Source organism: Hoplias malabaricus, chromosome 12 (assembly GCF_029633855.1).
Source record: "Hoplias malabaricus isolate fHopMal1 chromosome 12, fHopMal1.hap1, whole genome shotgun sequence".
Taxonomy (NCBI): domain Eukaryota; kingdom Metazoa; phylum Chordata; class Actinopteri; order Characiformes; family Erythrinidae; genus Hoplias; species Hoplias malabaricus.
Genome location: NC_089811.1, coordinates 4,917,592 through 4,930,009, shown reverse-complemented (window position 1 = coordinate 4,930,009; position 12,418 = coordinate 4,917,592). Strand labels below are relative to the sequence as shown.

The 12,418-nt window shown below is 42.2% G+C and overlaps 1 protein-coding gene across 11 annotated transcripts in view; it reads right to left on the bottom strand.

Annotated features, from left to right (window-relative positions):
• map2 (microtubule-associated protein 2) overlaps positions 1-12,418 on the bottom strand; it is a 71,417-nt gene that overhangs the window by 36,561 nt on the left and 22,438 nt on the right. For 9 of the 11 annotated variants that reach the window (XM_066685963.1, XM_066685962.1, XM_066685965.1 and 6 more), the window contains exon 3: positions 1,696-1,800. The exons of 1 other annotated variant lie outside the window; for it this stretch is intronic. In XM_066685963.1, coding sequence (XP_066542060.1) covers positions 1,696-1,800 — 105 coding nt within the window. Of the gene's footprint in view, positions 1-1,695; positions 1,801-10,091; positions 10,129-12,418 lie in introns of those variants that run through there. One more of the 11 variants, XM_066685971.1, reaches the window with a different exon arrangement.

Genomic DNA, 12,418 nt, shown 5'->3' with positions numbered 1-12,418 from the left:
ATATGGGCATCCACGATAAAATCAAACAAAAACACACTTAAATGGATAACTTTTTTTTAATAGTAGCCAACTAGACTGGAGGCCATGAATGAATCACTTCTCTCTCACACACAAATACACACACACACAGACACACACATACAGACACACACACACCAGATTGGTAAAATAATAGAGCAGCTGTCAAAGCAGATATTTCATAATTCCATGCAGCAAAAAGCAACAAGACACTGCAGAAACACATCAGAGAGAGAGAAAGAGAGAGAGAGAGAGAGAGAAAGAGAGAGAGAGAGAGAGAGAGTGAATGTGTGTATGTGTGTGTGTGTGTGTGTGTGTGTGTGTGTGTGTGTGTCTGTGACAGAAAGAGAGAGAGACAAAGCGAGCGAGAGACATGTACACACACCCACACTCTTCAGAGTCAGCGGAGGACATGGACACTTACGAAAAAGGGCCTGCACTGTGCACCACTGAAGCCTAATATAGCACTCATTCCAGATCCATAGTGGTGTTACCTAAGCATCACGTTGATGCCCTGCTGCACCACGGAAGCTGCGTGAGCTTGGTGTGACCCCAAACCACTGACCACTGCTGCTCAGATAGCTGTAGAATACCTGCAGTGATGTTACTCTTCCAGTTACGGTGGATAATGCACAGTGGGTAAGACCACTGCCTTCTACACGGCAAACCAGTGTTCAGTTCCCAGCTCAGGGAGGAACACTCACCCCTACTGGAGCATTAGCCTCTGTAACATGATCATGATAAAAAGTGCCCTACCTGTAAATGTAAGTGTAAATCCTTTTATACATGGCACAGCAAACCCTTTTTATAAAGTGTGTAAGAATGTAGCCAAACAGCAATAAAAGAGTGAGAAGGATGTTGTCAGACAGAGAGAAAGTGTCTGCCACACACCAGGACGGATGCAGTATGGACATGAACACAGCAACAGCACCAAGACGAAGCAGATACTTCAATTTCTGGACAAACACAGACCAAGTACGGAGAGAACAAAACCTCAGAGCTCTGAAAATATAAAGTTGTAGGAGCAGGAAAATGACCTACTTATGTTTTTAAAGTATCTTAATGTGATGGTTTGGTTTTTAATTATTTCGGTGCATTCTGACCAAGTAAAGAGTGGCTAATGTTTTCATTTTATGTAAAAAAATGGAGAAAGAAGGTTTTTGCATGAGAGCACTGCCAAGTTTCTCAGTGAACTCAATATTTAAAGCGGAGTGGATATTTTACCAAAATACACTTTCAGACTGTGAGGATGATGTTGCCTGCTTTATCCCATAATCCCTTATTATGAGTGTAAATGATTCAAATGTCTCACAGTAGATTTGTCAAAAGGAAACTCACAATGTTGAATGATGACAGCGTATCATTGTTAGATTCGGCAACAAAACCTTTATTATTATTATTTTTTTAAATATCATCTATGAATTCCATTGTGTGACGGTTTCATCACAAATGGCTCAATGCAGGTTGCAACTCCAGCTATGCAGGGTGGTCTCTCCATGTGGGGAACCCACTCCATGGAGCTTAAAAAGTGGTTAATTCAACAGCTTTCATGAATTCATTTGCTATGTATCGTTGGTAAAATGACTGACTACTCCTTTAAAATTTCAAAGATGTGGTTTTGTTCTGTAAGCGGCAGTAGAATGTTTGGGGTCTGTTTGGCCGGTGGTCTGTCATTACCTGAGGGCAGTCTCACAGCCGTATCCGGGTGCAGTTCCTGCTCACCCTTCAGCACAGCCACAGCCTCTGCTGTCACCTCCTGCACGATTCGCGCAGAGACTTGCTCTGAGCCACACACACATAAAACGCACACAAACACACACACACAACTCCATCAACAAATGCACTCAAATGCTCTCAGACCTGGAGATGTTTGAGGGGTTATCTTTCAAACCAACCCAAGACTCCTTATTCGAGACTGCCCAAGAGTGCACTGTGCCCAATGCCACGTGTGGGACCTATCACTGAGCTGTGAAGTAGTAGAGCTGATTCTCATCCTGTAACTTTGGGAGGAGTTGCTCTGTGATCCAGAGGTGATCGATCAAACTTCCCATGAATACCAACTAACATTTAGTCTAGAAGTCTGGAAGTTTAGACCTCAATAGATTAGAATACTGGAGTACAGAAAACAAAGGAAAACACACAATAATGAACAAAATAGTGCAGGGAAAGTACAGCCTGAAAGGCTTGTATTAAGCACTTTGCCTTATCTTAGATACACGTAGGGCTTAGCCATGGACTATACCCTTCTTTCAATGGAAACTCACAATTCAGAATGCTGTGTAGTACAAGACTAGGTTTAATCCAGGTCTGGGAAACCACCACTTTGGTTATAAAAAGAAGAAAATATAAGAAGAAGGTTTGACAGAGGGGGAAAAAGAGCAGAAATACAGATTAAAAGAGAAGTAAACATAGATGATTAGTGTAGTATTAAAACAGATGGTTGTGACCAGAAACAGACTTTAGACTTTAGTCTTTTGAAGGGGTTCACACTGTTACAAGTTCTTCAGTTGAGGGTGGCAAAGTGTTCCAGCTACAAGGTCCTCCGTGTGAAATTGTAAATAGATTTAATATGATTCTGTAAAAGGATTGTAGGTTGTTGGAGGCTTTGGTAGCATACTGATGGATTTGGGAAACAGGAAGAAGGTTTTGCTTGAATAAGAAAATAAACTGGACATTTGAGAAACACATTTATTACTGCATCACATGTGGGCCCCTTATTTTTCAGAGGATGAGCATGTGTCCATAAACGTTGAGTCTCACTGTGGAGCATCTGGACTGATCAAGTACATTTTTTACAAGGCATGGCCTCAGGCACAGTAATGGGGAGTTCACTGATGCCCACTTCTGGGGCTGAGAGAGTGCAGTGAAGCCCAAGGAAGGTAATGAGGTCCAATTCAGAGCAATAGGCTCCAGCAACACTGCAAAATATTCCACTCTGCAACACCCTCAAGTTTCACTAGCTCTCAGATAAATCAGTTTGGAGCTCAGGTGTTTCGTTGTGTACCACAAAGTCTCATTTGAACTAGTACAAGCCGTCCACTGTAAGGTGGGAAAATTATATAAAAATTGACAATTATAATGGCCACTATGTCTGAGGTTTCCGGGCTTAGAGCTAAAGAAAATGGAAAGCAGTGGATGTGACTTGAGATTTAATTGACGTCTATTGAATAATACTTCGAGTTCCTCTGAAGAGCTGCATTCAATTAAACAGAAAAACCAGCTGATGAAGTTAGTCCCTCACAGACCTGCTTTTCATTGGGATTTTTATCCTCTCAGGTGCATTATGTGGATGTACAGTGGAGCAAAACATTTTCTGAAGGAAGGATAAGGAACAGAAATGGCAGGAGGATTGGCAGCAATGGATTGTCATGGCAACAGTGGATGGAGGACTCGTGAGCAGAGGAGATACTGCCAATTAGTGAGCAATACCACATACAGTCTGTGGATTGGCTGGTCACAAACTCAGGAAAAAGTCTCTGCTCCTTCTCAGAGATGTCAAGGAGACAATACTATGGTGAATTCAGAAAATCCAACCACTACAGTAATCTGATTCGATCTAAATACTCATTCATTCATTTTCTATAACCCATTCATCCCAAACAGAACCCATCTGGAAGTATTAGGCAAAAGGCAGAAACACACTCACCACAGGGTGTCACAGCATCACAGAGCATCACACCCTCAGCCAATCACTCACACACACACACACACACACACACACACACACACACACACACACACACATACACACACACACACACACACACACACATTCACCCAGTCATTCACTCAGTCACTCACTCAGTCACTCACTCAGTCACTCACTCACTCACTCTCACACCTACACACCTGTGGACTGTTTCACACATTCACCCAGTCTCTCTCTCTCTCTCTCTCTCTCTCTCTCTCTCTCTTTCTCTCTCTCTCTCTCTCTCTCTTTCTCTCTCTCTCTCTCACACCCACACACCTGTGTACTGTTTCACACATTCACCCAGTCACTCACTCACTCACTCACACTCTCTCTCTCTCTCTCTCTCTCTCTCTCTCTCTCTCTCACTCTCTCTCACACCTGCACACCTGTAAACTCACGCAGGCGTCAGGTGCGTTAAAGGCTTCTTCTGTCAATGCTGAGTTCAACCTGACTTTACAGCTACATTACACAGATGTGTGTGCAAAATCCAGACTTTCAGACAAAAGAATATATAAAACGTCTACAAGATCACACTCAGCTTCTCTTCTATAAAATGTACTTAAGAACATACAATAATTACACAGTGCTTAGGAGATTGTTCCACATTCTCACCCAGTTAACAGCTAGAACCTGCTAAGCATTTCAGTGTAATTTAGTTCAGCTCTCCTGGAACTTAGTCATGCTACTCAAAGTAATTACCCAGTATTAATATTCAGTACCCTGTAAATTCTGTATCAATACTCTCTTAATGCTTAGAACTTAGGGGGACTCAAGACATTACCATGATTCACACCATTATTCCATTACCATTAAACTTCACTCCAGGGATACGTTTCATAGCACGAGAAGTGTCTGAGCGTAGTCCCGTAAACAGCCATTGGCCTGAAACTGGGTGTGAAGCAATCTATAATTTCTAAATCGAATCGCATTTTAACAATCCCTCTTTAAGTGTGAGATGATCCATTAGTGAGATTTTTGTAAATGATTGACATCACCACTCACTGCCACTCCACATGGAGAAGATTGTGGGCTACAATGGAGCATGGCATTAACACAGGAGAATGCTAATGAAAAGTGCATCTGTTCACAGAGAACTCTATGTGCGCTTGTTTTTTTCCTCCTTTAGCCTGCTTCTTCAGTTCTGCATAGAGTGTACAAAGCCCTTATAGTTAATAACTAATGGGATATATACATAATGGAGACTGGAGCCGTCCAGTTATAGAAATTGCACGTCCGAATCATCACACTCCTGCTGTTTTCATTGCTGGTACAGTTTAATAGAGAAACATGACATGAATTTAAATGATGGTGTCCAGTTAAGTTGCTGGATATGATAACAATGATATTACAAATGACAAATTATGACTATTGATATGGAAAGAGGGCGGCACGGTGGTGCAGCAGGTGTGGGTTCGAGTCCCGCTCCGGGTGACTGTCTGTGATAAGTTTGGTGTGTTCTCTCTGTCTCAGCGTGGGTTTCCTCCGGGTGACTGTCTGTGAGGAGTGTGGTGTGTTCTCTCTGTGTCCGCGTGGGTTTCCTCCGGGTGACTGTCTGTGAGGAGTGTGGTGTGTTCTCTCTGTGTCTGCGTGGCGCAAAAGTGACTCAAAGACGGAGACTCAAAAGTGTGAGTGTAGGTGTGAGTGTGTGAGTGAATGTGTGTGTGTCTGTGTTGCCCTGTGAAGGACTGGCGCCCCCTCCAGGGTGTATTCCCACCTTGCGCCCAATGATTCCAGGTAGGCTCTGAACCCACCACGACCCTGAACTGGATAAGCGGTTACAGATAATGCATGGATGAATGAATGATATGGAAACAGAAGTCCCGACACATAGGAAAATTATACAATTACAAATTGCAAAAAAAAAAATACAATTCAAAATTGAAAAACTGAAAAAGAACTGAATCGAAACAATGAAATCCCTTTTTGGTACAGCACAGTTAAACAAGTGCTGCTCGGCTTCTAACATTACATACTACCGATGTAATTAAATCACTGTGCTGTTCTGACTCTAATCACAATAATGATATGAGGTTCTCTATAGATCTGTTAAATTTCTTACTCAGAGAAAATATCCCAAGCCATCTCTTCACAGCCTTCAAAGGGGATTTTGTTTATGAATTATTCCGGGATGATTTGTAGTTTTAGCATTGCTCCGTGCTGCTATGAGGCATTACGTCAAACCTCTATAAAAACCTTTACTGTGGTTCAGTGCCATTTCATCTTCCCACATTCTGTATGTTGCAGTCTGTAATCTGTTGAGTGTTCTTTTGTGCTGGTGGGTTTCTTTAGGCACAGCGTCCACACAGCCCAGCACATTTAAGCACCCACCCACCCACACACCCACACACACGTGTGTGAACATGCAGCGAATCCCACCTAGACTCAGAAGAGAACATGAAATAAAGGAAATAAAATTACCCTTAGTACTACTTACGCTAATGCGTCCTGCAGGTTCATATAACCAGCTTTTTTAAAGGAACAGTTTAGAGAAAATATAATTGAAATAGGCCACTGGAGAAGAAAATAAGGACCCAACCTTGACTGATAAACAAAGTGCCAGAACCATATGTACATCTGTGTATGTGATGTCTCTTAATATCTTTAGAGAGCAGTGATGAGTGATGATTATACATTAATTTTCTGTTAATAACATATTAATTGTGTGAGAGTGAGTGATTTTTGTTTATTTATTGTAAATTGATAACGTCTTTCGAGGGTGAAAGTGAGTACTGTTTGTTTGAGCCAGTTTGACAACTTTAGACTTGGGTTAAACAAATGCAATATTCTGCAATGTATTTATTTTCCAATTAAGAATCAGCAAAACATGTTTTTACTTGTAGATGGCATTAGAAATGTAGCTCCAGCACAAACTCAGAGCTGCCAACTTCAGGCAGAATGTCTTTCAGTAAACTATTTCTTCAATTAATTATTTGATCACAAAGTGAGTGAAGTCATGTGGACATTACGGCACGTAGCTGTTGACCCAGAGGGGCTCAATAACCATATGTACTATGGTAGAGTTCTGAATGATGTTGTCTATGGTGGTGTTTAGGGAGATGTATTTCTTTAACCGTGATGTTCAGCCCTGAGCTCGAGCTGTTCCCTGCAATGCAATTAAAACAGTAGCAGATAAGTGTGTTCTGTAATTGCGGATCCACGCCCACACACCTCATTATTGTTGGGGCTAACAAAGATGAGTCAAGTGTGGTATAGCCAGGAACATAAAAGGGTACAATACAATATGAGAGACAGAGAGAGAGAGAGAGAGAGAGAGAGAGAGAGAGAGAGAGAGAGAGAGAGAAGAAAAAATGGCTGGAATTAACTAGAGATAGAAGAGTAGAGACAGTAGGAAAGAAGGAGGCTGAGAGATACATTTATTCCATAAATCCTTTCCTCTCTTTGATCTTGAATTCATTTCATAACCAAACAGATTAAGACAGTAATGCTCTCTCATCACCCCAGAGCAAATGTGCTCCATTCACTCCCTTCACTAATCCATTCACTCAATACAATTCCTCATTCATGCAATGCAATAACCCATTCACTCACTGGACTGTTCCTTCACTGCAAGTGCACGGAGTGAATAGGTTAACAGAGTGAATGTATAATTGTATTGAGGGAAAAGTGAGGGTCAGTGTAAGGGAAAGTGAATGTGTTATTTCACAAATAACATTTGTTTGTTTGTTTGTTTGTTTCTACTTCTTCAGAAACATGGCTACGGTTCTGTAAAAAGGCACTGAAGAAGGTGAGGACAGCATAGTGTTATATGTAGAATGCTCTTTGAGGAAATGCACAACAACCTCATTAAAGGCTCAGTAAAGCCTCCAGCGCAGTACCACAACCTCAGACCAAAAACACACCTTCACACTACTTCAACGACAACAAATAACAGCATACAGTCCCTTACTGATATGACTGCAGGGCATGCTGGGAGTCATTTAAATGGCCCCACCCCCTTAACACCAGAATAATGCTCGGGGATCGTGGCAGATATCTCTGTACAATGGAAAAATATCCAATAGATGTGTACAATTTTGTTAAATATATATATATTTGAAATTAAAAACATGATCTAAATGAACACTGTGACATGTCTGACCTATGGGCTGTGTTTTTCATTCAGTAAAAAAGGATCTTAACAGCATTCTGTAACACTTGTCTAATTCATCATGTTTACACACTTGTCATCGACACGACAACTGGCACCTGCTGCTTTAAACATCCACTCGTGGCGGAGTCCCGGTGTGAATGTCTGGACAGATGTGGCAGTTCGTCTGAGTCTTTGTGTCTGAAACTGCTGCATCATCAGCACAGACACCAGACACCAGACACCAGACAGACGAGCCCTAAAACAGACTCCACCCCCAAAACTGGACCACTCGCCTCAAGATACACTCGGAATGCTAATCAGACAGTGTATATTAATGTAAACACATCTCTCTCTCTCTCTCTCTCTCTCTCTCTCTCTCTCTCTCTCTCTCTCTCTCTCTCTCTCACACACACACACACACACACACACACACACACACACACACACACCATATAAAGTCATATAATCAAAAGCTTGACTGTTTTTTCCTGATCTTAAATATCTGTAACTGTAATAAATAAGCCCCAAACCCAAATCTCTCTGCATTACACTCATCAGGGTCAGCTCAGACAGCGTTACATCACAGCGCTCCATTCAGCCAAAGCTCACACAGAGAACAGACTGCAGCTCACTTGTTTACAACGCACTAATGTTCTCTTCTGAGACAAAAAGCAGCTTTGCAACAGACACACAATGCATCTTGATTAGCCATGGGCAGCACACTACCACAGTCCCACCTCAGCTATTCCGATCAGATCCTGGACCAACACGTCTTCATACGATACGGTGAAAAATTCAGCGTCCAGATTTGATTACATTTCTCTTAAAAAAAAAGAGCCACATAACTTGTGATTATTTAGAATTATGCGAAAACATATTATTTAATAATTATTTATTATTATTTTAGTGATTGTATCTATGCTTCAAATTGCATCCTTCCATTCTTTTTGGAAGATTTTTTTTAGTAGATTTTTTCACAGAAATCACAGGGACTGCACCTTCAGTAGAGAAGCAGAAAAGGCAACCAAGTTCTGAGTAACCACCATCACATCCAGTGAGGGTGAGAAACAGCAGTCGCATGGTTTATTCTCTGGTGGGCTCCTTGACAGCACCACATCCTTTCAGACCCATATCATTGAGCTGTCTTCTTACAAAGAAAGGAGGGACACAAACATTCTTGGGTGATCTGTTTCAGATCTCACTATCCCCCAAAGATTAACAGTGTCTTATATCCAATCTCCCTGGAACAATTAACAATTTGTTAATAAATGGTTGTTTTGACTGGTATCTAAAAAGACGAATCATGGTCCCTGTCTTTTGCCCAGGTGTATGTTGTAGTGCAGTGCTCACACCAGGTACGCTACAATATATTCACAAGAAGGACTGGAAACCTACATTTCTTTCACAGACACCCATTTGGGACTCTGAGTGGGAATTATGAGACACAATGATCAACACTAACACCACCGTAGATGTACAATGTACCCACATCCTCATTATACTCATTATACAGAAAGCCCTGCTGCAGTCAGCCTCCTCTAACCAGAGACAAAAGAAACACCTCTGTCGTCATATTAGTTAGACTCCAAAAACCTCCAAAATGGGTTTTTCTGAACCCCAGAAGAAGTAAAAAGAGGGTAGAATGAAGTTTGACTTGTCAGTACAAAATCAGCTTGCCATACACAGTGCCTCCTCATTACGTATTGGCAGTACATCTGTACTAGACCTAAGCCCTGCCTCATTCCTCAGTCTGTTCTTATCAGAGGCTGAAGAAATGTGTCACTATCTGTCATAATACAAGCTAGAGTAAAAAAAATAAAAAATTAAATAAATTAAAAAACAGAGAAAAGGATCTGAAACCCCCCAGAAAACCCAGCACAGGACCCCAGACAATGGCAACAGTAAGGGCTAGGACTTGACAGAAAAAAAAGCATGCCGTAGAAATACAATGAGTCCTCATTAGATATGACAAGCATAAATGCACTAAACTTAAGTTAACATACAATATACAGACCTACAGAAAGGGTCTGGAACTCCCCAGAAAACCCCAAATTATTTTAGGACCAGACAGTGACAGAGAAATGCATGTCTTGTCCACACAAAACAAATCTGCCACAGGCACACAGTGTATGCTCATTCTCCTTGGACAGAATATCACCGCTAATCTAAAGACCCCCGAAAGAGAAGCAACATGTCATTACACACAGTCTTAATCTCAGCCAGGCTCCAAAAATCTACAAACCACATGGAAGTCATGAAACCTCAGCAGACGCCGCTAAACGAGGTGCTTACCCAGAAGCCCGTGGTGCATGTATGGCTGTTCAGTGCAGAATGCTTTCACCCTCGGCCGCGCCTGGCTGCCAAAAAATGAACAAGAGGGAAAAAAAAACGGCTGCTGTCGGCCCGGAGAGCGCTGCTGTTTCCACGGCAACCGGCCGCCTAGGCCCAGGATGAGTGTACACTCAGCATGCCTTGGCTGTGGATACTGCCACCGACAGTGTGTGTGTGTTACTGACTCACCGCATGTGTGGTGCTGCTCCTGCTGCTGTTTCTGCCTGCATTCAGATTAGGGAAGCATTCTCATCCCTCCATCATTAGCTTCAAGTATACAGTCCTGATTCTGCATTTATTTGAATTGGAAGTCCACCAGTCTTTCCAAATTTCAGCATAAATTTAAGAATGCAGAGTCACTGAGAGTGATCAAATCTTTAACTGCCAGGTTTTAGAGAAACCTGCTGAGTCAGAGTTGTTCAGTGGTGACAGGAACCAGACATCTGAGCAATTTAATGCCTCTAAAAGCTCCTTTGCTGAGTTACTGCATGAAACTGTAAGAAGCTTTCTCCATAATAATTATTATTATTCATCGCCTATTCCACACATCTGTGAGCGTCCCCCGAAGGCACACAGTACACCAGCCTCCCTAAGGTGGGGCGATCATGTGCTTCCTCCTAGACACGTGAGGCCAGAACAACCCACTCCTTCTCCTCTGTCTTGTTTATATGCTTTCCTTTGCTGTCTCGCTTTGTTTCAGTTCCAGACCTTGTTCACTTTTCGCTATGTCTTCCCTGTGTTTTTGGTTTTGTCTGCCATGTGCTGTTAGTTCATTTTCCATTCAATGTGCTCCTGTCTCCTTGTGTGTCGTCTTGCCCCACCCATTTCTGATATATTTTATGCCATGTTACATGTTATGGGTCATACGTCATTGCCATTGGGGTGTGCATTTACACAGTTCCCTTGTTCCTTGTGTTGTCAGTCATTGGTTCTTTTTCATATGAGTTAAGTCTGTTCTGGTATTTGGAGTTACAACAATGCAGTTCTGATCTCTTTGTTTTTTTTTTTGTTTTTTTTTTTTGTTAGACTGTTACTCACCTTGTTTCTAATTAAAAAAAAAACATCTATGAATGTTTACCAACGTCCTCATTTCTCAGTGGTTACCTTTCCAAAATGCCACATATAATACAATGTCACTGAACAGCTCAACATGCTTTAGAAGGATGTAAACTGCCCAGATCTGTCACATCAGCTGACGGACATCAGTGCTACCTAGAGTAATAAGCAGAGAGATGGGGGGGCACCCACAAAGCAAGCAAAGCCAGCTGTTCCATTTTGGACTACTGGTCTTATGCATCGAGGATCAAATTCACAGTCTCCAATGACAGGGCCAGTCTGTGCTGTGCTCTTTTGTAACATTACCAAAGAAAGTCTTTGAGTACTCCTCAGAAACTCGGAATGAGTCAGAGCTCCTCTCCCTGTGATAAATCTTAAAAGCAGAAAAAAAGCTGGAATTGGTCTGAAGGCTGAGCCGCTGGAGCTCAAGGTCACCACACATTTCAGTATGAATCAGTCTAAATCACACCAAGGACCAAGTCTGCACCCATTCAATAGGTGCAATTCACTCCCTCACTTCCTCTCCCTTCCCTGCCTTGGGTTCTCTCTATCTCTCCTCTGTCTCACTACCTTCCTGCTTTCTCTGTCTTTATCACTTATCTTTTTTCTGCTTCCCTTTTCCCATACTCTTCCCACATTTTCCTTGTTTCTCTCCATCTTCTGTCCTCTTTACTCTCACTTCTTCCCAATATTCTTTCTCTACTTCCTCTGCTTTTCTTTTTCTCTCTTCATAACCTTTGCCTTTCCAATTCTCTCTTCTGCCCGCCTTTCATTTTCTTTGTCCAACACTTTTCTCCCTTCCCCTCGCTCCCTTCCTCTTTCCTTTCTCTCCCTCATCCCTGCATTTCTCTTTTCCATTTCTCCATCCTTCTTTGTTCCTTCCTTGCCTCTTACTATTTCCCACCTCTTGCTCCCTGATCCCTCTTTCTTGCTACCATCTTGCCTCTCCCCCTTCTTTCAGGCTTTTCTCTCTCCATCTCTCATCCCTCCCTCTCTTTATCTCTTTTCCTTACCTTTCTCTATGCCTCTCTCTTCTGCTCTTCTTTGTCTTTGCCTTCCCTCCACCTCAAACACGTTCTCTTTCCCTCTTTCGAGCTCCTTTGTCCTCTACTCCTGTCTCTCAAAGCAACGTCAGGGACACACATTTGTTCTCTGGTACATGACTGGCATTTGCCCCAAATCGATGCCCCAAAGCCAGGGTGGCTCCCATTGAACACCCAGTGGTTTCTCCA